The sequence below is a fragment of the Haliaeetus leucocephalus genome, unplaced genomic scaffold, assembly GCF_000737465.1.
Source record: "Haliaeetus leucocephalus isolate CR32 unplaced genomic scaffold, Haliaeetus_leucocephalus-4.0 Scaffold1, whole genome shotgun sequence".
Lineage (NCBI taxonomy): Eukaryota > Metazoa > Chordata > Aves > Accipitriformes > Accipitridae > Haliaeetus > Haliaeetus leucocephalus.
Genome location: NW_010972437.1, coordinates 4840660 through 4867606, shown reverse-complemented (window position 1 = coordinate 4867606; position 26947 = coordinate 4840660). Strand labels below are relative to the sequence as shown.

The 26947-nt window shown below is 43.8% G+C and overlaps 1 protein-coding gene across 1 annotated transcript in view; it reads right to left on the bottom strand.

Moving 5' to 3' along the window:
- Positions 1-243: 243 nt before the first annotated feature.
- Positions 244-26947, bottom strand: part of CDK15 (cyclin-dependent kinase 15) — a 34897-nt gene continuing 8193 nt past the window's right edge. Inside the window, 6 exon segments of the mRNA XM_010569114.1 lie at positions 244-350; positions 5686-5825; positions 8513-8561; positions 15664-15727; positions 20602-20695; positions 26604-26724. Coding sequence (XP_010567416.1) covers positions 244-350; positions 5686-5825; positions 8513-8561; positions 15664-15727; positions 20602-20695; positions 26604-26724 — 575 coding nt within the window.

Here is a 26947-nt window from a genome sequence, read left to right as displayed (position 1 = left end):
AACCCAAACATCCCACTGAGCATTGTGCCTCAGGGGCCATTGGCTTGCTGATCTCTTCTCTCTGAATGTGAGATTTCCCACCTTGTCCTCAGCCTGGGATGTGGTCATCCAGCCTGGGTATCAGTTCTGTTTTCCCACCTTCAGTACACAAAGGAATTCATGTGCTAAGCATGATGGCAGCAGCTTTGACAGTGGCAACTATGTGCTTACCCAAGAATTAGTCAATATCATCCCTGCTTTCTATCAAAACTTGCTTGAACCTCCTGAGAGATGGCCTTTTCGGTAAGAAGCAAACAGGTCACAGATTTCAGGTTGCAGTCTCACTCCTGGAACTGTAAGCACTGATTGTCCTGTGGAAAAATCAGGTTAAAGAGAAAGCTGCAAAACAGTCCTTTTCCTTCATTGTGCTACTTTCCTAATGCTCTCCTGTGACATTAGCCACAATATAAATTAATTCAGGATCCTATTTCTCACACCTCCATTCCTTCTGATTTTTTTTGAAAATTATTTCTTTAATCTAGGCACACTTCTCTAGAAATCTCATCTACGGTTTCTTTTTCTTTTTCTTGGAGCAACCAGGAAAATACTATTTGGTAGAATGGTGGTAGGAATGCAACCTGCTAATCAAAAGGATTCAAATGGATCTCCATGCTGCCAAGCTCTCTCCTTCCCACCCAGTGGAGGGGGAAAAAAAGAAAAAGAAAAAAGAGATAGAGCGAAGGCACGGGGCTTCTCTCCTTCAGCAATCTCACAAATGCAAAACCTTCCACTCCAGTGACTCCTCATTAACTTACCAAATCTGACAGTCTAATTATCGTAGCTGCTTCACGCTTAGAATAAATAAATACTAAAGTGGGTGTTTAAAGAAATTGAGCAGTGAAATTCAGTCATCTAGACAGTCAATAGAGAGAGAGTTTATTTTAAATTTTTATATTCTTATGTATTTATATCATTTTAGAAAAGATAATGAGATAGTTGTCTTTCAGGCTAATTGAGTTCCTAGGCTCATGGTTGCTTGCTGTCACAATCTCAAACTTAGCTTTAACTTTTGTGCCTTAGAAATCCGATCACTACATCCCCATTTGCTCTTTTCTGCTGATAACTGGGTGAAGGCAGAAGTGCACCTGAGGATGCAAAATGACTACATGGGAGTTCCAGTCCAGATGTCTTTCACAGCAAACAAGACAAATAAATCTTCTCAGGTTTGCATTTAAGAGTGTTAAAGGGAAAATGGAAAGAAACCTCACATATAACTTGCAATTAGACAAAATACAGAAAAAAATCTGCTACCTCTGATGCAATAGCGTCTGCCTCCATGAAGCGTATTAACAGCACTCCCCCCCAAAAGCAGTTCATCTCCCTGAACAATAAGACCTTTATAGAGATTCTCTGGCCTGAGATCAATGAGGAGTCAGAGCATTTGATCCATGTCTGTAGGACTTTGTTTCCACAAGTCATGTGGGCCAAACTTTGCGCCAGTTGTGCTTTTGCAAGAGCATGAGCTGGGGAGTAAGCAAAGAAAACTTTCCTTCTTTTCCCATCTTCCCCTTCGCCCTGTGCTCCTAAACAGGGCCCAGCACCTGCCAGCACGACATCTGCTCCAGGCCAGCGCCTGGGGAAGAGCTTAAGCAGGGCAACATCTCCAGAGGCCTGTGCCCTTGGCACACATCTGCTGTGATGTTGCAATGGCTCTTTCCTAGGGTGGTGGCTTAATGACGGAATACAAAACCTCAGTGTCCTGTCAGTATTTATGCAAGCAGACCTTCTACCACTGTGGAGATCAGGCCAGGTGAAGTGAGGGGTATTTTTCCTGAGTTAAGTGAAGATTTGCTTTATCACCTTACAGAAAAGACTGCTTCTGGTTCAGGAGTGACAGCTGATTCGCTGCTCAACACCAGCTTTGGTTTATTCCCTTATTAAGACACATTATAGTGTATACACATTAAGTGTATACACACTTTCTAGGTGGCTGTATCTGATTTGCAGTGAAGGATATCCATTTGCTGAGTACAGAGGTGGCAAAGCACAGAAGTAAAAAAATGTGACTATATAAACTTTTTAGCTATGTAGGAGAACCTAGGGATACCAGCCAATCCAAACAAGATGTCCATGAAAGCCAGCTCTTCTTTCTAAGTGCCCTGTGATAATATATACCGGCGCTGGCTAATCCCAATAGTAATGGGATTTTTGGTAGGCAGTAGCTTGCAGCCTTAACCTCCTCATTGCCTATGCTTGCTCTGCACTAATTTTGATGCAATTGGCATTAAAATGACAGTGCTCTGTCAACATCAAGCGTCCCTCCTCCTCCTTGTCTCTGAAAAGCTGAATAGCGGGCTGTTTTAGGAGAAACAGCACAGTGTCATCACCACCTGGCACAGTGGTTTTGAATTGCTGGGGGGAGGTAACAGTCAGAGACCAACCCTATCCAAAAGGAGCAAGTCTCTCCTAGTCAAAGCCAGGATCACATCCACACAACACGCAATCCTCCTCATGGAGCATAAATTGGACTTAAGGACTAACTGCTATGCTGATGGTATGCCCAGAGTTGAATGTCTCCTGAACTGTGAGAAAGGTGTATACTGAGCCTGGACATTGGTCCTGTGGGGATAGGATCTGAGGTGCCAGCTCAGGCCTCCCTGGCCCATGTGCCTGCGTTGTTTGGCCAGAGCTCTTCTTGCAGTATGTTTTCTTGGGAGTGCACTGGTGCTAACTCCAAATCACACTGCTCACCATCCCTGCTTGCGAGAAAGCGCTCGAGGGCAAAAGAGGGAAAATAAGCCAAATCTATAACTAAGAATAATAAGCTGCAATTGTTACTGTGTCTGACCTGTCTGACAGCAGAGTGAGATACCTTCTCAGGAGGCCCTTTGCACTTCAGGACTGACACTGAGTTGAGAGCACAGCTCATGCTTTCTTGATTCAAGGATCTCATCTTTCTTCCAGGAGTGATTAATTGGACAGAAAACATTCTGCTTTAGCAGATGGCAAAGGGTTAGACTTAAGTTTTATCAGAGCTGCTGCAGTGCAAGGCTGCACTGCACAAAGATAATTGTCTCAGGATTGGCTTAGGCCAGAAAAAGGACAGCAAATGCTCCAGTTTTACGAAAGGTCATCAGTGCCACCCCTTAGGCTACTAGCTGCAGTGGAAGGAAGCTGGAGAATCCCCTGCCCCTCTCCTCTGTTGCTATATCCAGAGGTGTTGGTGGCATGTGTAGAATTAAGGCCACCAAGACGATGAGTGGGATTTGAACCTGGGCCTTGGCAGCCCCTTCTAGCACTAGAGGCACAGGAGCAAGCAGCAGTAGGAGAGCTGGCCCATCTGTGGACCAGCCCCACTCAGGGGAGTCTTCGTCTCTTACAGCGTAAGCTACTCTTTTTTTCTAGCACTTTGCATCCAGATGAGCATAAGCAACAGCAACCTGTTCCCCTCTGCAGGAGCTGACCACCAGGAAGCAAAGAGCCCCATGCTCCCTATCCCCTTTCCCAGGGGCAGCAGCCAGCCTCCAGCCATTAGCATTCCCCTCAGTAATCAGAAACACACCATTTGGAGGGGTACTTATCTTTGAAACACTGATTTCTCCAATTATTTTTTTCCCAGGAATTGACCTTTGAAAAAATCCTCTAGCTTCCAGCTTGTCATAGCAACTTATAAAAAGGACAGTAATGGATACAATTATTTCATAAAAACAGAAGATAATTTCTTATGGGAACCTTTTATTTTTTCAAATGTTGTTTCCCTCTTACTCTCTCACACACCTTGGGATCAACCCCCTCCTCCTTTCACCTTTCATCTCCAGCTCATTCTTTGCCCTTCTGCTTTAACTTTCTCCTTCAGAGGATAGGGATTAATAGCCAGCATCCTCCAGAACAAAGTGGGAACAGAATATATTTAAAATCTGCACTGTGTTATCATAGCAATGAGAATTTTAAAATGATACAGTTAAATTCCAAAATAGTGTGATGCCAAAATGACACAAGAGAACAAATGTCTTACACGGTTATGGCAATAGGGATGGCTACATGGGGAATTATTCAGAATTGCCTAATTTTTACAGGCTTAATGAGTCACTCATGAATATGGTCTTGCATGATCATACTGTACTTGTTTCAGCCCTGTGCACTTTGATTCTGTTCCCAGCACATTGGTTGCTATGATAACGCCATGCAGTTTCCTGTCCACAAGGTACTTCTCGCCGTAATATGGGGGATAATAAATATGGGATGGTGCATAAACCCAGGTGAAATTAATCTATCCCCTCTCTGGCAGCATGTCAGAGAGATTGACACATTATGCCAATCTGTTTTCTCATTCCTTCTATTTCTCCTCACTCTCTCCCTTTCTCTCACACTGTCTGTCTCTGTACCTGTTTTTTTCCACACTCTCTCTCTCTCTCTTGGCACTGACACTTTCATCTTCTCCCTTGGGGATTGGAGATGTCACTGCGGGAAGTGCTTGTCCGCCTCTCCGGCAGCAGCAGAGCCCTGTGGCTTTGACAAACCTCATTTAATTGGGAGGAAGCCAGGAGGGTTTGAAAGAACTGAAACATCCACGAAACTCCTTTTATCAGGCATAATTTAAACTCTGCATGGAAAAAACCCTATATGTATAAAGAAAAGTCAACTTCCCTCCTGCTGTGCGTGCTCCCCTCCTCCCCCCCCGGCACAGGCAGGCTCCTGCGAGATTCCATCTTTTCATTTTTCTAAAAGTGTCAAAGTAGATTTGTGCTCTGTGGCTGGGTGAACAGAAAAGGAATGCAGATGTCTCTCACTCATGCACATACACACACAGCACCTTCTGAAGGGCAGCGGTTTGGGAGAGACGCTAGCTGGCCGCTCCTTCGCTTGGGATGTGTCGCAGGAGCCAGAAATTAGGTTTTCAAATACCTTGACAACACAGTCCAAGAAGGCTTCTTCTTAATTGCCCCTATCTTAAATAAACCCACCAAATTAACTAGTGTAGCGGGTGCCCAGGAAGCAAGGGGCAATGCAAGGGCTCTCTGGCCCGTTGCCTGATAGTTGGGAGCTTTTCCTAGTGAGGAACAGAACCTGTAGCTTGAGAGACCCTGTATCTATTCTCAGCTCAGGGCAGGAGAGGCAGATCTGTGAGTATGCAGCTGTGTGCTTAAGAGAAGGGGGCAAGGAAAGAAGAAAATAAAGCAGGTAAAACTGAGGGAGAACTGGTACGACAGGGTATGAGGAACAGCTGTTGTCTCTGAACATCAAAAGGGAGCAGGAGGAGCAGTCCAAGGGAATTGGAGCTAGCACACCATGCTGAGCAGCTGGGAATTCAGGACATCAGGAGGGACCAGCATGTGAGTTACGCTGAATACACAGTGTGAGCCAGCCCGAGGGAAAGCCCTGGGCCCCTGGGGTTACAGAATGGGGGAGAAACGACCTGTCAAAGCATATACACCTCCACTTTGTAAATGTACCATGGCAGCAGCCCATCCAGGTCCCTTTCTAGTATTAGCACTGTGATCAAGTGGAAGAAAACAGAAAAACAGGCTGTCAAATTTGCAATGGGATGTAAACTTTGCAGCATACGGGAGTGGGGAGGGAGGGCAGGCAGAAAAGAAAAAGACATGCCAGTGAATGGCAGAGACTTTCAAAGTACAGAATAAACTCATAATAAATAGCATGTGAAATAGCTTTTTCTTGGTGAGATGAAATCGAGAGTTAACTTACCAGTAGGAACCTGGTAGAGCTGAGGAGGCAGAAGGCTGAAGAAGTCATGAAGAAGCGCATCTTGCGCAGAGATCCGGCCTCGAGGGAAGGCTGTAAGCATCCTGGAGGCTAAATCCTCTGCTGCTGGCACCCTGCTCAGCCTAGGAAAACAAGAGAAAAAAATAGTATAGGAGATGAACACAAGAAAGAAAGCTGGAACCAGAACTTGACCCAGCCCTTCTCAGAGCTTGAGGCAGAGACAGTGGAGGGACACAGGGGAGCTGGATAAACCCACCCCAACTATATAGCTTTCCAGGACATTTGCTTCTCCATGTGAGTTTGATTTTGTTGGAGAATATGCATCCAAGATTTCAGCTCAAACTCATGTTTTCAGAGGAATTTTGAAAAGAAATTGTTATTTTGTAAAAAGAAGGTTGTAAGTAAAAGGGGAAATGCTGCTGGGGAGACTATATTTTACATGTCATAACTGAGGATGAGGTTTATATGTCATAACTGAATATCAGAGGTTGGTGTTACCAGTTTACAGTGACAATGCAAGTGCACAAAATAACCTGACTGGCCCACTGAACAGACCAGAGGTCAAAACTAAAAAACTAAAGAAAATACCATTTCCCCTTTTCCTACCCTAGTACCTGTAGTGCAGCTGGTTGTAAAATGTGTTGGGGATTCACAGAGATGAATCTGTTTCTCAGGAGAAGTGCTTAAAATAGATGTAATACACACATGCTCCATGCCCAGCAAATACCAATGCCAAGTGGCTGCTTTCTAGAGGAGCACACAGCTGGGGACAAGGAAGTGGAAGAGAGAAAACAAACCAACAAAGAAACAAATATAGTCATTTAGTTTTACAGCTTTTACTTTGTTTGTTTGTTCTGATCATGTTTCAGCATCAGGAGGCCCATCGGAGCATGGCCTGTTGTGCTTCCTCCCTCAGCCCCCGCCCGTGCTTCCCCTCCAAGTGACATCAGGCGCCGGGATCCCCCTGCCCCTGCACCCCACCTCTCTACACAGGACATTTGACATGCTGACAGTTTTGTTTTGAGCAGATAAGATGTAAAAAAAAGAAAGGAGAAAGCACAGAGAGAGAGAGGCAGATATCCTGAGAAACAGATCTGTAAAAGGTATCTGGCCTCACTGTGGTAGGTAACTGCTGAATTCTCACCTCCAGCAAAACGTTTTGAGCCCCTGCTGCCTTGGGGAGCAGGGACGGGACAGGGAACCAAAGCATCCAGCCTGAGGCTGCTTGCTAGAGCTGCACCACAGGCTGCCCCTGCCATGGCAGGGTCCTACTGGAGACCCTCTGCCCCCTTGCTCGTTCCTGCTGCAGACTCCCACACTGGGCAACAACATGGTTCAGTGCTTCCCACCATGTCTCAGGCTTCCTGGTGGTGGCCAAGCTCCGCACAGACCTCCCCTTTGATTTCTTAATTGGCCATGGAGAGTTATGGCTGAGCAGTCTGTATGAAGCAGTTCTTTCCTTTTCAAGACCCAAGCATGCCAAGGCAGCCTTTCGGCCACACCAGCATAAGGACTGTGTAACGCAGAGTTGGAGCTGGCTCACATGCAGCCCAGAGTTCTGCCGCAGAGGCACTGGGCCAGCCCGTCAGTATGGGGCTGTAATGGGGCCTGTCAAGGGATTATGGCCAAAAAGCAGAAGTGCAATACAGCAGAGTTGCAAGGAATATAGTTATTTCTATGTTCAGGCTGAGAGAGGATTTGTTCTCTTCCAGGACCTGCATTATCAGGGCATCGGACGTACTGAGCTTTGTGTGTTTCTGAAGATGTGCGTGACAATGGCTGGCATTTCAGCAACTTGTGCTTTGCTGAAAACTTCAGCATGTTCAGCCATTCAGAACAGTGTCTGGGAAACCCAGCTCTGAAGGGCAGCACACTTCCTCCCAAGCACCACTGGATCCCAAGCAATGAGCTGAGCAGGTAATAAACAGCAGCAATGAAAAATGTGGTTATGTCCTCAAAGAATGTTTGATTCTTGACCTGTGCATGAACACAATCATGAGGACAAATCCTATCTAGTATTTTCCTACGTACCTATAAAGCCTGTTGTGTGCCTCCAAATCAGTACTGGGGGGTGGATTCGATTTTAATGACTCTCTGAGCTAGGTTAGGGCACTTTGCCTAATTTTAAATTTCTTCCACTGATACATATTTACATTATGTATATGTGTGTGTGTGTGTACATATATGTGCTTAAAAAAATCACATTCTTCAGTGGCCAAAAGCTATGAGACTAGGGCCATGGTTACACACCAAGACTGGGCGGTGGTGGTGGTGGTGGTGTGCCTGGTCAAGCCAAGGTGTGTAACCATGGCCCTAGTCTCATAGCTTTTGGCCACTGAAGAATGCGATTTTTCCCCTCCTAACTAATCACAAGATTATTTCATTGTCTCATGAAAACGCTCTCCTAGCACGTCTTCCTTACCACTGTGAGCAACATTCCTACAGTCTGTTTCCAGAAATGAAAATTGGGACAGTGTAAAGTCTGTCTTCAGTCTGGGCAAGAGGGCCTGGGAAAGTACGACATTCTGAATTGAACTGTGCCCCACAAAAAGCTGCTCATAATGTCATTGAATCACCGCGTATCTGAGAATAATCACTACTCCTCTGAGAATAATAAACCCACTATATGCCTACCTCTACTGCGATCTCTCGAAAGCAGTTACTTAACTGACATTAGATCTGCTTGTTACTACAGAGCCACCCCGCTCTTCCTGTGCTTGCCCAAAGAGCTAATTTCAAATTAAATGATTACATAAAGAAACAAATAAACCCAGAGGCGATTTTGACATTGCCGTTATAGGTAGCTTACCTGTCACAGATGACTCGGAGTCTCTGAGGTCTCCTGGAAGCAACCAGTTCTAGAAAGTGTAATATGTAATCACAGGATTAAATGAAAATCAAGCCAAAAACCATTCTTTGAGCCCTTAAAAAAATGTGTGCTCAGAATTTCAAAGGGCCCTATAGAATCTGTCTTCTTAGTGTTTATAAATATACATTATTCCGATAGGACTTGAGTACCAGCATTGATGTTAATAAGGCTGTTCCAGTTCTGTAACCCTTTCCTTTCATACATCTGTGAATATAGGCCTTGGCCCTCCTGTTACAGGGTGAAACTTAGCTTTGACTTCAATAAAAGCAGTATCAGTCCCTAAAGCCTTCACATGAAGGAAGCAGAAAGAGGTTTGCAGGCCTGAATCCCCAGCAATTGTCTTGGCTTACGAAGGGGCTGCTGAGCTTTATGTATTGCCGTGTGGGCACATGGGGTTTTCTGCATGGATCTGGCAGAAAGACTGGGGACAGAGCAAAGACACTTGGGTCCTACTCTCTTCTTGCCCACTGCTCTTGCTGTCAATCCCTCACTAAGTTTGTTGTTTATCAAGTTAACCATTTTCATGCAGGCTTTGTACTTACTGATTCAAACATCTCTACCAGACTGGAACTTTGCAGAGTTTGCAGTTTTGGGAAGGCTGTGTTGTTGCCATTTTTCAAGGACACATTTCTAAACATTGTGGAAAATGTGGAGGAATACATTCCTCAAATGTTTTCTTACAAAGCATGAATTTTCTCAGGCTTAGATATGAATGAATGGCTTAAGCCTGGAAGATTTCCTCTTAGTGCTGATCAACAGAGACATTTTCTTGCATCAGAAAGGCTGTAGTTTCTACCCAGCTACATTTTCCTGAGCACCGTTTCTGACAGCAGAGGTGAATGGTGCTCTAGCCATGGAAAGGAGAGCAGGAAGGGTGGTGTAGACCCCTCTTCCAGCCCAGCCTGGACAAGTATTCCCCACGGCAGCGAGACCACCAGGAAGCAAATGCCATTGGTCTGTTGCCAGTAGACTGGGAGCTCGGCTGGGGCTTATCCTGCACCACCTGAGAGCATCTGCCCTCCCTTCCTGCCCAGAAGCACCAGCCACATCATTCAGGGACAGAGGCTGCCAGCTGTGGGCAAAGCAGCAGTCCCCTCTCCCTTCACCTGCGTGGCCATTTCCAGAGTGCCAGGCCTAGGGGCTTGGTCACTCAGTATCTGACTTGATGCACCAACAATTTGAAAAAGTGAAAATGACTGAACTTTCAGCACTTAACCTTTCCAGCAGCAATCTTTCACCATTAAGCCAGGCAAGCAGGTTGTTAAACCTGTCTATCAAAGGGTAAGTAACAGTTCACAATCGAAGTGTTCTCCTACACCCAAATACTAAGGTAATTGCTAAAGCAGTAAATGGCAATATAACCTGGAATGCGATTAATGACTGTTTAGGTGCCAGAGCACTGGAATTATCACCCATATATAGAAGTTACATATTAGTATCTTGAATAGCCCCTTCCCAAATCAGTCACTGAGATTAACTCTGGCAGAACGTTCCTCTTGGATCACTAATAACATTTTCTCTGGATCCTCTTTCCTTCATTTTGCCCCCTTGACTGTAATAAAAATGTAGAAATAAATTGTCCATACTGAGTAGAGATGTAAAGTTTCCAGGCAGAATATAAGAAAAACAATTTTTAAAATGGTTTGGAAAGGCATAAGATTTTTTTTGTATGAGGTAGAAATTTTTACCTCTTCACAGAGCTGGCCAAAAACTTTCAGATGTTGTAACTTTCTGCCAGAAAATTTTCATTTGTGAGATGGAAATATTCCATGACAATATATAAAGTTCCTTTAATATTTAATAAAAATGTCAGGTTTACTTAAATATTGTACTTTAACTCTACTGAAATCTTTTAACCTTAATATTCTTTAATGAGTTTAACATAAAAGTTTAAAAATGCATGTTCATTTGATAACAGCAGGGCAAAATATTTCAGTGATATGTAAGTGAAATGTCACTTTGTTTTTGTGGAGTGCATTTTCAGGATTAACATTCCAAAGAGGAAATAGGATTTTCTTTACATTACAGACAGAAATAGCAGCTTGCTTACTGGGAACTGGGAGGAATACCTGAATGATAGTCTTCGCTGTCTCGAGTAAGCCTCTTGACTGAAATTCATCATTTATATAACATGGAGATTAATAATTATCTACAAGGGGTATTGTAAGAGCCAGGGAGCCAACTACTGCTGTCCCCGTCCAAACACATCTCTCAGTGGAGAATTCTGCTTGGGTGAGGACTGCCAAACTTGCCACTTTGAGTATACAGAGCTTTGATTATAAATGGAAGATATGGGTAAGAAAACAGTGTGTCTCTGCTCAAGGTTTTAATGCAGTTAACTAATCCACTTTAAATCAGTTCAGATTAATCTCCTGACTGACCCCATATAGACAAACCCTTAGAGAATGCTGAGGCCCCATTGTGTTGAGCAGGGTAAGAACAGAGCAGTAAATATTTTCCCTACTGTAAGATTAAGACCAATCTAAAATTGTAAAACAACGTTAACACCTCCTCCTTAAAGGTAAGAGATAAAGAATATTTGGATATCATTCCAAAAAGTGGATGAACTACTGATTTAATTGTCTTACAATGATGATATAGACATTAAATGATGGGATTGTGTAGGGCTGATTGGCTTTTCTAACAATACGAGTAGATCTGAAAGGTAGCACTTGGGTTTGTTATTTTCTATCCGAATGCAAGTCAGCGCGTGCTAATGAGGAAATACCTTCCTGAAAATGAAAACCCAGGTGGAAGTGGCTAATGAACTGATAATGAGGCAAGCAAGCCAGAGGACAAAAGTTAAACTTTCCTAATTGATGAAGAGAGAGAAAGAGGATGCCAAGTGCTGCTGGATGAACGCTGGGGTTGCAGGCTCACAGAGAAAATTTCTCTCATTAGTGAAACCTCTGTGGCTGCAGGACAGAAGCAGAGCTCTGTCTGTGTGGCAGGCTGGAAAGTGCAGCCTGTGCCCAGTGCCTGACAGATAGGAAGTTTCCCTACAGCCTGACCAGCATATATTGTGCATTAGTTACAGTGCTGCTCTTCCCTTTGGGATCAAAGCCACATGCAGTTTATTATGACAATAAAAATGTCATCGTTTTAGAATTCAGTTTCCAACCATCCGATTTGTTAAATGAAGCATCAGCATAAAAAGTGAGATTAAAAAAAAGCGGAAAAAAAGAGCGCACTCGGGAGTGCAGACTTCATCTGCATTCTCAAAAATGTCACTTGAGTTTGCGTTTTAGAGCCTGCTGCTTGTTGCCTCCATCTGCTGGTGACATTTTGGAAATGCAACAGATAATAAAAATCCGTACTCGGGAGCAGAAGTTGATTCTGGAAAGCTTCTAAATCTCATTCAGCGTAGCAAAGCCTGCAGATAGGTGAAAAGCTAGGCTTAATTTAAAAGTCATTGCTGCATCTGAAAAAGGCAGTGTAAAACCCGTGTCTGCTAAGTGAGATGATGCTAGCTGGCATAGGAAACTTCATTAGTCAGCCTGTGCAATAAAGCAAGGAGTAAAGCTCACTCATAGCGAGTTCATCATGTTATAAACAAATAAGCACTATTCCCCACTCTTTGGAATCCAAATGTCAGAAAAAGGAAACAAAAAACAACTCGGTACATTGGGCGCTCCAGTATTCCCAGTTTGGCAAAAGCACTAGCTTAATGTCATGGGCTGTGATTCCTAATCCTTTCCTGCCCTTGACCCCTGCTGTCTAGATTCAAACTTGTAACCATTAATGGGGCTGGATCAAAACACTGGCCTTCTGGTGTCACCAATGGTGTTTAGAGGGGATTTAAACTCCCTGCTTTTCAGCGCAGTGAAATGAACACAGCAGTAGATTAATGCAAGGATTTGAGCTCACACAGCGTGAGAGCTTTCAAAAATAGTGTTAACAGAGCTACAACTGCCTCTTTCAGGGGAAGCAAAATGAGGGGAACAGAACAAATGAACAAACACAGGGCAAAGCCTTGTCGCTATGGGCAGGGCTCCTAAGCCTGGGGAGCCAGGGAAAGGGCAGCGAGTGCGCTGAATCGTGGGGCAGGAGCTCTCCCAACCCTTCATGTTCTGCAGGAACTGGTTCTCAAGCCAGGGCTGGGGTAAAACCATGCTTTCAGGCCCCACGGCTGCATGTAATTCCCTACCCCAAGTGGCTCTCCTGCAGAGAGGGGGCGAGATCATGAGCTGCAGGGCTGGCCACAGAAGAGTTGCTCACCCACCCTTCCTGTTCACTTCGGGTTAGGCACAGGTTGAGATTTTGACAAACTGTAGGCAATGGGCATGAGGCCTATTTCTGAACTTCTTTGTGCAAGAAGGCACAGGGGCATAGGGTGGTCAAATACTCCTTTGCACATTTCATCCCTTGCCAGTTGCCCATAGATGGGGAAGGGGAGCTGCTCTTGCTCCAGCTGCCCTGTGTGTGCCTGGCTCACAGACCCCACAGCCCATGCTGTATCTCCTCTTCAGACACTGCAGCAGGATGTGCTCAAGCCCACAGTAGGGATAGGAAAACATCTAAAGATTTCCAGCTTTCATTTCAAAGATTCCTACTAACCCACCTGGCCCAGGAACCCTCCCAGTAACAACCTCATTCTGGGGCTGAGCCTACACTGCTGAATCCAGTGGGAGTTTTGCCATCCACTTCAATGAGAATAGGATCACACCTCAGTGCTTTGTTTTGCCCGTGTTAGTTCCTTGCCTCGGGCAGGAACCTGTTTGTTTGTTTGCTGCCTGCGCTCACTGCGAACATCAATAGGACTAGCTAAAAGCATTCAAGCCATCAGATTTGGGGAAGCGCTCCAAAGTTTGTTTGCTTATCTGAACCATCCCAGGCATTCAGATTCGCACAACTGGACTGGAAATAACCTCAAGAGAGAAGGTTTTCTCAGGCAGACTCCACAGCTTCCACTTGGGCTGAGTGTGTCCTGGGGGGGAAGCAGCACTTGTGCTTCAGGAAAGAGAGGGGAAGTGCACAGGAGCGTGTGAATGGCAAATAGCTTTAAACAAAGAGACTAATTTGCCTTTTTACCAGCAGCCCCATCAAAAACTGACTTGATCTAGTTCATGACTAGGGCAAATAGTCCAACCTTATATGACTAACCTTCTTCTATCCAGACTGGTTTGTATAATCCAGATGTGAGCCAAGAGCTTGGTTCCAGTACGTGGCTGGAGCAGCTCGGAACCCCTTAAGCAGGCTCTGAGGAGAGGAAAAGGGATGCTGCCTCTCCAGATGGCACAGCTATTGCCCCAAACACTGGCTTAGCACCCCTCTCCCATGTGTTTGCTAGCATGGTGGGGTGTTCCCACAGGAAGGTGTCCTCTAACTCCTGTATTTCTGTCTGCTCCAGCCACAAAAGGCACCAGCATCATAGGATCACAGCACAGCACAGGTCCATTCTGCCCCACTGGAGTCCATTAGGGAAACTTTCTATCAAGCTTGAAAGCAACTCAGACTTGAAAATTTCTTATGGTGACTAGACTTGTCTTTACTTCCCATGCTGCCTAGGTGCTTGTCCTCTCCCTCCCAGCCCTGCCACTGGCATCCCCCACAGCAGCAGAGGACAGCACTGCTGCTCAGACAAAATAGAACTAAGTGGGAGTCACCGCTCAGGGCAGTTCTGGGCACTCACACATTCTCTGTTGTCTGTACTAGCTTCTTTGCTAGTGTAGCCTTAATGCTTGCACTTCTAGATTGTCCCTCTGTATAGCATCAGGACACCTAATCATCATCGCTGAGAGTTTTTGGCCTTGTATGAGCAGATGACTGGCATAAAAAAATTCTTTGTGATCAGTTTGTCCCACACATGGGCATTTCTTTCCTCCCAGACTACCCTTCCCAACTTGTAGACTATCCAGCCAAGCCTTCAACAACTTAGAGAAGAAAGTGCTTCCTCCAGCTGTCTGCTCTTTGCTTGCTCCCTGTCCAAATTAAACTTGCTGTGGACAGCGACACATTCCCATTTCACGCTGGTTTGATTAATGTGTCTCAGCTAATTGTGTGAAAGATTCCAGTCCTTTCGACTGTGAGACCAGGTTATTGTTCAGCCAATCGCGGCTACCATGTGAAAATGGGGGCTGTTTAGTGTTCATGCACCAGAATCAAAGGAGGGGCATCTTGGACTGGGTCACAGAGCAACACCCACTTCTTTGAAAAGATGTTACTATGCTCTACTAAACCTGTAAACCTCTTGCTTAAAGCACGTCTTCTCCGTCCTCCTCTCCCCCCTGCTCTTTTTTCCCCCTTCCAGATAGACAGGCTCCCCCCACCACTCTCTTAGGGTACAAGTGAGAGAGAATGGCTAGATTGTAGATGGGTGGATTTCACATTCTAGGGTTTTTAATATTTCACTTTTATATTTCTCTTACAGAATGATCCTGCTGAGAGGCTGAGAATCAGTGCTCATCATTTCCCCCTCACTGACACTTGAATATATTTTCCCAAGAGAAAACATTAAACAAAAAGAGAGAGAAAGGGGGAGAGAGGGAGGGAGAGGGAGAGTGACTGAGCTAGCTTTTCAAAGCATACTTCTCAACCTGCCCACATCAAAATAAGAGACAACTGGCCCTTTGAAGTCCAGGACACAGACTTCTCTACCAGCCCATGTGGAAATAAAAGAAGCCAGCTTTATAAATCACACAGATTTCTCACCTTGCCCACATCAAAATCAGGGACAGTGACCTTTAAAACTGAGGTTTAAAGGCCCCCAAACCAATCTCCATAAAAATAAGGACAGTTCAGATAAACTGTGTCTCCAGGTACCTGTCAGCTTTTCCAGTCTAAATCAGGAGACATCGGTCCTTTGCACTGAGGAGTGGAGACTTTACATTGTCAGCACTTGCAGCAATGAAATCTTCCATCAGCCTAATATATACCCGGCACTCAGTGAGGCAACTTTGCCACACGTGTACCTTTGCTTTTATACTAGGCCAATCCCAGTGTTGTTGTGGGTCCTACAACAATCATTAAGTAGCTCAAGGGATTTAGTAACACTGAAGCACAGGGTTTTTCATAATGAGAATTACTGACCCAAAAATTGAGTGGCTAGTGGCTCAGAGAAAAAGTTGGCATTCTTGTGAGTTAAATCCTACCTGGGTTATAGTTGGGGAGCTTGGAAAGTCCTGGCCAGGTGTCCTCAGTTGGGACCCCCAATACCTGTGCAAAAGAAGAAAGAGAGTGAGAAGAGCAATAACCTCTGTCTGCCAGTACTCTGCCTTGGTGTAGAGCCGGAGGAATCACTCTTGATGGAGAAAGACTGGCCTTTGCTGGAAACCAGCACAGATTCACACTGCCCTGGCTCGTGCTGGATCTACCACTGCGCATAAAGGACACTGACATTTTAGCACTTGATTTTATAGCCGAAAGGGTCCTGCTGAGATTGAATGTTGTTGCTGCTGTGAACATCAGTGAAAGCGTATGCAGCTTCACTGCCAGGTGCCACTCCTGCATGTGTTTGCCATCCCAGGGGTCACATTGTTGAGCCCCTTTCACCGCTGAAGGTGTCTTCCTGCACCAGAGCTGCGCTGGGGACTCATTCTGCCCACCTTTGCTGGCAGCAGCTGATACGCTCAGTGGCAGCACAGGCTGTGAGCTGTGGTAGAAACGCCTGCCATTCTGAGGTGACAAATAAAAGCTGGCAGACAGGTCTACTGGCAGAAGGTAGAAAGCAGTACAGTGTCTCATCCTGAAGGGTCCAGGGCTTCAGTGGTGTCTTCGGCCTTTATTGTGAATTGTGGGGTTCAGGAGTAGGTCTTCACTGAGCAAAGTGTGGGCCAGTAAAGCCTCCTCCAACCTCATTTTAGTTGCTGAAATATGTGAGATAAAGCATATCTGGATTTCTGTGCTGGTTGCAGTTGCAGATGTTTAGTGTTATTATTATTACTTACCACATGAAAAGTGCCTTGTGCCTATTGATATGGATGAGTTGTGCTAAAGAGGTGAAGCCACATATTTAAGATGACTCTGGAGCATGTGATATGATATTATAAATCAGTACTTCTAACTCCAAGCATTCAAAGCTTATCATCCAGACAACCCCCCAAATTATCAGATTTCCTCAAAAAATGGTGAAATTTTGACATGAAAAATGTCAGGGTTTTTTATTCACTTTCTCTTCTCCAACATTAGATTTGTCTCATATTAGTTACACTTTGCATATGATAGACAATTCCTTTCCCTTAAAATGAAAGCTGGGATACATGACATAGGGAACTTGGCCTCACAGAAACTTGTGATAAGATTGCAAGAAAACAGGCATCTGTAAAAAAATACATTAAAGATGGAAGAAATATAAAGCCTGGTTGTTGCAGTTGTGCATCTGGTAGATGATTCCTTTTCTCACTCAGAGTTGGGAAACAGCTGTGAGGACAATTACAGCTACCTGGACAGCCACAAGCAGGGACTGCATCTCACAGCTGGCACATATTAGTAAGGTGGTCTGTAGGGGGAAGCAAGCTAGTGTGGCTTGCTGTGATCCATGTTTCCAAACTGCTTATGGACTCACCCTGCCACAGCAAAGACCAAGGGGTAGGACCCTTGTCTCTGCTCACCTGTAAAATCAGTCTTAGAAGCTGCCCCAAATCAGTCTTGGAAGCTTGAAAGCTCTCCAAAGAGAAGGTGTCTTGCAGCATTCAGCCATGTGAGTATGTTGGAAGGTGGCTTGCACCAAGGGTAATTTGACAGCTCTGGATGAGGATGCATTCTTGACTGGTGTGTGTATCATGTAAGCAGGGCAGGTCTGCCCAAAGCAAACTCTCTGTGCACAGGAAGGAGAGAGCTGGAATCTGAACCTGAATCCAGAATTTGCTCTCTTTTGCTACCCTCTTAGCTTTTTAGGAGGCTACAGCAAACCCTCTAAAATGTTCTGTATTGAAAATCTAGGTGTGTGTTCTGAAGTGCCATCCCTGCACTCATTTGGGCCCTCATTCTTCAAGGTTTCTTGTGAGCCATCAGGCATCAGTCCTAAAGGCATCAGAGGGAGCTGAGGAAGTTCAGTACATAGTAAAATCATACTCTTCAGGGTCAGCTCAGCACTCTGCCTCTCTTTGGTGAAGAATTTAAGAAAATAGTTATTTGTGCATGCTTGTACTTTGCAACACAAGGTTTTCAGCAAATGCTTAAATTTTGCTGAGTTGAGGTGTGAAAGCATTCAGAGCACCAGTCACTGAATGTCATATGAATATGGATTTATATTTATATTTTCTGAGTCTTTTTTTTTTTACAAAAGATGCTATTCCAGTCCATGAATTTGGATCTAGTTTTGCATTTCCAAGGTAACAGGGCAGGTGATTTTTTTTTTTCTTTTCTCTTTTTTCCCCCTGGACCTTTAGTGAGATTCCTTGCCAAATCAGACAATGAGTTATATTTATTGAATTGAAATTAATTATACTCTGGGGATTGTTTTATCTGTTGTGTATCCACCCTAAATCTAGCTGTTAACTCTCTGGTGCATGCCATCAGACAAAGCAAAACAGCTTCTCTATACTTGCTACTCTGCCATGCTTCTCCAAGAAGGCACCTTTTACTGTAGTGAAAGGTCTTGGTGCAGCTCGGCTCAGTCCACTTTGGAAGAGGCATAGTTTCAGCCAGAAGCATATTTACAATGCCTGTATTTCAGCAAGCACTTTAAGTTGGTGTAAGTCATTGTCCTCTCTCTCTGCCCTCTAACTGCTTGCTTCTCCTGTGATGAACCAGCTGAAGGAATCACCCTAGCTGATTTTGCTTAGTTTTGTTGGGAAGTTATATTTTATGTTTTATGTAGAGAAGCCTTGTAGTCATTCATTTGGCACTTGTCACATGTTCGGCTCAGCCACAAAAGCATGCTGGTGGCATGCTGCAGTCTAATCCAGCCCACATGAAGTCCTTCTCAGCACAGTGTTAATCAATAAAGTGGAGTTTTTGAATGTAAAACCTGTGCCTGATCTCTTGAAATTTGAATGATGGATCTTAAGTTTGTCAGGTTTGCTTACTCTCCATGCCACGAGAGAACTGGAGACACTGCAGTTCACATTCCCTCAGGTCGTACTTCCATAAGTAGCACTGCCAGCCTAAGTAGCTCCTTCCTCTTCGTTCCCTTCCCGTTTGGTTCTATTCCTGTGTCATCCCTTCATGAGTACTACTGGTCATTAGTGCTACTGTTTGTGCAGCCAGATGATGAACTGGGTAAATAAACTGTTCTCATTTAGAGTAACTCAGGAAGAAAACCAAGTTACAGGCTCCCCAGTTCATGTAGCCCACATGTGAGAGGTGACACAGGAGCAGGAATGAGCAGCCAGGGATAGAGATGGGGAATGGAGGCTGCTTAAGGTGGCACTTGCCTCTAGAAGAAATGTTGGTGAAATGACAGTCAGTCCTGATGATTCAAGAGGACAAACAATGGGGATTTTCCAGCCATATATCTATACGGTGTTTGAATCAGCAGTCCAACGTGGAGATAAGCATGCTGGGAGATAGAGGCTCATGCACACAAATGCAGACCGTCTCTAAACCAGTGCAGGGTGCCTCTATTATTAGTACATGAAAGGAACTGATTATTAGAAAACAGTAGGAATCCCCATTCTGAACCTCACACTCGGCAAAATATCTCAAGTTAGATATCGAAAGCCTCTAAGGAGCTTTGAAATCCTGGCCTAACACAGAGCCTCATTCCAGGCTGTATAATAACATAAAACCTTCTGTGAAAGGCACTAATTATTTCATGGCTCTTAAAGCTTCCTCATGATTTTTAAATAAGTTTTTTTTTGCCTTCTATAGCACAAATCCTATTAATCACGGTATTAGTTATAATACCAGAGAAATGACGATAGGGCTATAACCCTCCAACTGCAAAACCACAGGAAATGTATCCAGAGATTTCAGAGCCATAAGTGGAAGGATACCCTTCATTCACACTCTGGGAAACTGGGCCCTGCCCTGGCTTTGAACCCTGTTAATTGGCCAAGTATGGATTTTTTTTTTCCTCAATAATTTTTTTTTTTTTTCACTCTCTATGGAAGAGAAATTCAGCACTTATTTAAATGGACTGAACTCAAGTCTAAGAACTGGACCCACTTGCCTGACTTTTTATCACATTCTAGCTAAAAGCAGATAGGAAAACCCTACCAGGCAGGACTGTTTCTGGATGAAGGAATTAAGAAGGAAAAGTCTGACTTACACAGAGTTGAGGCTATAAAGTCCTTTCTCACCACTTTCCAAATTCCAGTTTGCTGTACTTTTTCCTTTGAAGACCCACATTTGGGAAACACTCTATGCAGAAGAGTAAACCCCTGGGAGGAGATGTGAAAGGGCAGACACCTACAGCAAAACCCAATAGGAATCTATAGGTTGACCTTCCTGTCGAATCAGTAACAGGGTCAGCAATGAGCTGTCACAAACATACAGAATCCGCTCGTGCTGGTAACTGCCTCAATTCTACCAAGCTGCACTAACGACGTGGCTCTGTGTTTCCGTTTCCCCAGCAGAAAAAATGGCTTAAGAGGCTCCTGAATATGTCTGCTCTCACTGCTGCCTTTATAAAGTAATTTCACACTTTCCATTATGCCAAAGCAGTCTCTAGGGCTGCACCATAAACTGGATGATACAAAATGTTCCAAGTTAAAATGAAGGAGGATCTCTGAAAAACCTCAGGGTCTTGCCATTTTCAAGGTAGTTTAAGAGCAGTATTAGAGCTCCTTTGTGAGAATATGGTGTGCTGTATCCTACAGTAAGTAAAGGATTTAACAAGAAGGAATAGAATTTGCAGTACCTGCACACCTTTTATGCATTCTTCAATTTGATGTCACTTTAATTGGCTTTAAATTTTTGATGAGATGACAAACATCAAAGGAAAGTCATTTGATTTACTCCTGTGTCTGTAAGAAAGTTGCCAAATATAAAATGGGTTACAAAGTCTGCTATGAACGTGGCAGATGATAGAGTGAACCAAATTATTTCTGCTATTCACAGGACCTATGCTCAGGACTCCAAAATTAAGTAGGGGGCTGGAGCAACAGATTCTTTTTCTCTCCCATTTCAGGGTATATTTTACTCACTGCCCAGATCTTCACCAGCTGTTCATGAGTACCAGAAGTTCCTGCAAATATTGGCTGGCCCTGGATCATTTCAACAAATATACAGACTGCACTCCTGCAAGAAACCCAAGGTATTAACTCATTCACGTATGTGACATATATAATATGATTGTTGGGATGGGCAGGGGAGAAAGGAAGAGAGATAATTGTTGGAATGGAAATTTAGAAATCCCAATTTATAAATGCAGAAATTCTGATATAACCTGTAAACCCTATATATATTGCAGCTCAAGTCTGAAAAGTACCAGGCTAATGTAAGTATTGTATACCCACCTCATGTTGTCTAGTGAGTGTGTGTGTCCGTGAAGCAAGGCAGGATGGGGGTGTGTGTCTGTATATATGTAAATAAATACAGGCTTCAGTGAAGACTGATATACTCTACAGTATGGTGGTAGGGAGGATGTAGCATTATAAAAAACCCTACTGATTGTGGGAAGTCAGGAAGGTTTCCTTTGGGAAGGGCCGTCTTATACATCCCTGGTCTTGCAGCACTGTTCTAAGCACTTGCAGCTGGCCCTTGTTGCAAGTTGTATGTAGTATCATTAACCTCATCCAAATCCGACAGATTGAAACACTTGAATTAAAAAGCTGACAAGTCAAATAGGATGGGACCAGACCAGATATACGTCACATTCACATCCCTCCAGGATTTTAGAAAAATTTAAAAAAGCAGTCAAAGTCCACACAAGGCTGTTCCCATCTCCTTTTTCTCATCAGCACCATCCACTAAAAAAAAAAACCCCACCTTTCACCAGTAAGAGAAGACAGGTGATATCCTTGGAAAAGAAACCCACTAAGTACCATCTTTTTTTCCAGCACCAGACAATTTGTTTCAGGTCTCATTCAATGTATCCTGTTAGAAATACATCTAAAAAGATGGTTGTGGCAGAAGCCTGTGGAATACCACGTTGTTTTCCATGAGAAAAAGGTGCAAAATTGGAGTGATAACAGCAGGAAAAATGAATAGGGAACTACTACACACTATATTGGCTTGAAGGATACATTAGATGCAGAAAGAACCCAGAGTCACTAACCACTAGAGCGATTTTTCCCTCAGAAGCAATTAGCTCTTCACTGGAAAACTGAAGCCAAGATTTCATAGCATAAAGAACTTGGTGACAACAGCAAGTTAAAGTATTCTTATTTTTATGCCATTCCCTTCTCTGCACTTGTGCCAAAGCAAATGAGCCAGCTTAAAAAAAACCAAGCACCAAACCCTGCAAAAAATGCTTAATTTTACTAAGGTGTATTAGTCCTGCTGGCAAAAACGATAAGATAGTTGTGGTCAGGGTAGACTTACCTATTTGCAAGTATTTCCATCTCTTATTGTGTGGTGTAAAACTCTGCTCATTTACTTTTTAATCTTTTTTCTCCAAACTTTATATAGGTTTCCTGTCTTTTCACTAAGCCCCATTCCAACTTTTCAGGCTTCAGTCTCAATCTTCTTTGGTTATAGCAAATTTGAGTCCTTTAAGCTCAAATGTTGAAAACCCAGCTTTGCCTAACAGGCTCTGAAAGTATTATTTTCACTTGCTGAGCAACTGGTAATCTTTTCTGGTCATCTGTACTGCTGTGTTACCTCTTGCACCTTTTTTTTTGCAATACTGTAGATGCTTTTTCCACCTGGTTGTGGTCAGTTGAAAGCCTGACATGCAACTCATCTGTGGTATTCATTTTGGTCATCCTTGTGCATCAGGTGATGCCAAGCCTGTTTGCAGATCCATATCTAATGCTGTTTTCACAAACATCTCTGCTGTACTTTCCCTTAGCTTCCTGTACCCTAATCTTGGGTCTTGTGAACTTAGCTCCTTGCTTGTCTAATGTGCTCTTACAGGCTCCAGGCATCATGAAACTTAACCCACAGCTTTTGTGACATAGATTTTTTTGTATTTCATAGCACTACCACATCACTAGATATTATTTTGGAGCCCACAGACTGATTCTACTGAGACCAGTGTCATACCAACCTTCTGTTTTCACAGCTGATGTACATGCTGAGATGGCTCACCCTATTTTGCAATCACAGGGGCTGCTGTAATCCACTGATTCCATTGCACAAGTTTGACTGTATAAAGCAATTTAGGCACTCTTGATTTGTAGGGAGAAGAGGATCAGCTCTATGTGGTTTTGGAGCAAATGATCCTGTTGTTCACCCACAGTTTGGGTTCTGATACCCTAGCTAGAAATGGCCATTAGACTGGCAACAGCAGAAATCTTCTTTCCTAGATTCAGGTAGCATTTGCTAAGAATTACTCATGAGCAAAGAGTTAAAAAATTCCAATTTAATGAAACAGACTTTTCACTAATAGTCAAGCTGTCAGTCTGAGGAGAGGAACAACTTGTGGGTTGTTACAAATGCACCTTCTGCTAGAGCTCTCTTTTGTATTCCTGGTTTATTCCCATTATCTCTGGAAGCTTTTAAACCTCAGTGTGTCTAATAAAGACAAAACTGTCAGAGCCACCATAACTGCTGGAAAGGAAGGGCTTTTTATTTCCTGTAGCAAGAGTCAGCTAACCAGCTGCCTTTAATGCCTGCTTGATACTATATTGATTCATCAATGGCAATTATGACTGTTTCTATCTCTGTTTGTTTCCGGATGAAATATGCTTTTCTTTAAAAGAAAAGGCCAGAAGTAGATAGAACAACTGATGTACGGACACTCCACTCTTTTCCCAGGTATTTTTGTCTGTTAAAGTAGATCTTTAGAAACTAGTGCTAGTCATCATATTAGTCTTTCAGTAGAGGCCTCAACTTTCCTTCTGAGATACTGGATTTACAGTTACTGCTCTGACAGCATTATGAGGATCCTTCTGTTCTTGAAGATGATTCAAAAACATTTACTTTTAAATATTTCTAAAGATTTAGACCTAGCATTGTTTTGTTTTTCTCCTTTTCCTTCTTACCTCTCTGATACTCATTTCTGAGGTCCTCTTACCCCTTCCAGTCTACAAGTTTCTCAAAAGGTCTGAGTCCCATATAGCTGCCTTGGGAAGAGCTAGGGCAGAGCAGCAGGTCTTTTGGGAAGAGGCCTAGACATGATGTTTCAGCATGTGGCAGATAGGCACGTGAATCAGGACAGTGACTGCTAAAGTAGTAGGAGAGGTATAACTGGTTATAGGGATATTTAGTGAGCGTAAACAGAGCTGGTTCAGACAGCACAGTTGCACCTGCCTGCAATCCCTGGGGCAGATTTGAACACTGCACTTACCCCTGCAGTGCTGCATCACACAGTGGAGAGGCGACTTCATCAGAATTAAGATCCAAGATATCTCTGTGGCATCCCAGAGTTCCCTCTCCACAGTTTTTCTGGCATTGGGAGATTGCAATTTTATATTTAACCAGAAATAAATCCTTTTTCTTCTTCCTCACCAAGCATGGTCTGTACAGGGGAGCCCTTAGCCTGTATGTCCCAGTTTAGCACAGCAGGGCAATGCGAATCAGGCTGGAGGGAAGGCTGTAGTGGGCATGGTAGGTCCAAGTTAAATGACTACACAGGAACTCCTAGTCTACATGAATCTACCTAGGAAGATTCCTGTGATTTTTAAAAATTTTTAATTTTTTTTTTTTTAATGGAAGATTATACAAGGAAAGCCCAAGTGAAAAGGAGCCATGACTTAAGGCACTCATGATGTTAGCAGCTACTAGTGTGGCACGTGCATAAAGCACTTGGTGGTTTAAAAAAAAAAAAGTCTTTCTGATATGCAGTGTAATCTCCCTGAAACGTTAGTCTCCCTGAAATCCCTTAATTGAATCTTCTAAAGTCCTAAAGAGATAGTGAGGGAGAAAGAGAGAGAAAAAAGATACAGAGAGATTAAAGCAGCTTTTCTAGTTAGTCCAGGAGTGAGTGACTCTCCTTCTGTATCTCTTTCTTCATCTATTCAAGGCCTCATTCACTTCCCGTGTGCCTCCCACTGACAGTATTGCTGCTCAAGCACACTATGCATGAATTGCCATAATGTTTTATTTTGTTATAATTGGTTTCTTTAAACCAAGGCTTTAACACCCACTGTCTCATGCCATTACCAAGGGCATTCTGACCTGCCTTCATGTAAATTGCAGCATCCAAAAGACATAGGGTTTTTTTCCCTTTCTTCCCAATAGACAAGTAACATCTGTGTGAATTCACATTATTTCCTAATAGACAAAAATTGAACTTAAATGCAGTGTACATCAAGATAATAAATGACTCTTGTTAGAGGAAGTTACTGAATAGAGCTCACTGAAGTACTCTCTATTCTCTCAGCATGACATCTTTCTTTAGGGCAAACACTTTGAATGTTGTTATTATAAGGAGGCATTATAACAAAGGTGCCTATAGTGTGAATGTAGTTCAGTGGGACTGAGAGTACTGTGCTGTTAGAGCCGCTCAGAGTGCTGGATGGGATCTTTGTATACCGCTCCTATGTTGCTATTCATTACACTAGGGCAGAGTTATGTAGTGGGGATGTTGGTTTTGCACAGACAGAAATGTCAGGCTTTCTGTGTGTAGCTGGGGCTTTGGACAGGGGTCAACTTTCAGCGAAAAAAACCCAACAGGCTTATACCAGCATCTGCCTAATACAAACCCTCCAATCTGCTAGGCAGGCGTCTTCTTCAAACTCAGCAGACATTCCTGAGAGACTGTCTGGAGGGGAGAGGTGACAGGTAGAGGGGGAGAGAAAACAGGACCATTTAGACTGGCTTAGCAGCTGGAACCCATTAGAATTTAGCAAGGTTTTCCTCCTTGGAGAAATCTTTAAGCAATTAAATTAGCAGCAGGCCTAGGGAAATGAACAAACTAAAAACTCCTGTTTTCCTGAACTGCCCTCCAGGCTTAGGCCATCAGAGTCACCGATAAGCTACAGATCTCTGGAGGTCGATACAGCCTGAGAAAACTTGGAACTTTGCTGTTTGTAAACTTACCCAGCCCTCTTCTTGCACATTCTTCAGCCTGCTGCGCTCCCACCCTTTCCCAGCCTTTGACTCGGCAGAGCAGTTAAGAAAAGTCCCGGTGTGACAGGCACAGGCAGAAAATTACCTGGTCTGGAGAAAGGGTGAAGCAGCAGTACTATCTACAGATGTAAAATTGCCCAGAATAAGGGTGGTCTCCTGCAATTTCATGAGCTGCATTTTGTCCATGAGTAAGTCAGGACTGTGGTGCTGGAAGCTGGCTCAGGCTGGTGCAGAAGTGAGCCAGAAGGCAGATGAACCCTAGGGCCCAGCTACACGTCCAGGCCAGCCCAGAAGGACCAGTGGGACCCCTGTGAAGCTCCTCCTCCTCTCCTTTCTGCCTGCTCTCAGGGACCCCTCTCCCTTCAGCTCCGCTAACGTGCAGCTTGTTTCCTGCAATCCCAAGCCACATTAAGATTTTGGGATAGAGCTTATAAGGTAAGAAGGCTTTAACAGAACACAGCCCTTCTCCTGTATAAAATGCAGAGTGCATCTGAGACACGTTATTTGAGAAGAAGGACAAAGTATCACAGAAATAATGAAAGTCTCAGACACCTTTCTATCTCCAGACCCATTCAGAAACCCTTTAATGCCACCTTTTGTTACCAAGGCCAAAGTCATTGTTGGTGCGGCTGTGACTGCATCCATTGTTTCTTCACAAAGCCATTGCTGTAGAGAGCTACCGCTGACTCAGCTGACCACATAGATACAAAACAGTAAGTGCATTAAGCAAAGGTGTTCCGATGCAAGGCCTGAAAATGCTTCATAAATGTTACCAAGTGAGATGTACGTATCTCATAAATATTATCGGATGAGGTTTATATAAATCCATAACTGAGATGTAGTGACATCATTCCCCCAAAGTTCTATGAACCCAGCAGTACAAAACTCCCCACTGCTCACACATTTTCTGCTCACAGGTGTTAATTCCTCTACTTATGACTGTATCTGCTGTAACTTGGTTGACTTAATTTAATTCAGCTAAAGATGAATTTTCCCAGGGGACCCCAGATGCTTTGAAATTGGTCAGTACCAGATATCTAGATCAGAAGAATAATGTGTAGCTCCAAGCAACACATCAGGAGGACAGTACCAGAGTGTAACAACTTCAGAGGAGTATGTCTGTCTGGGGACGGACTTGGCACGAGCAAGGCCTGCAAAAAAACCCAAACAAACAAAAAAGTCCTTCTACCTGTGCAGCACATAGGTGATAATAATTGGAAACAGGACATTATTTTCTCTTGGATCTTTAAACACAAGCAATCGCAATGCAGTTTACAAGCAATTGACAAAGAAAGTGTGTCTGGAATATACCTCTGGGGCACATCAGATCAAGCAATATGCTGTGTTGTGCAGGGCTTTACCATTTGTGACTGA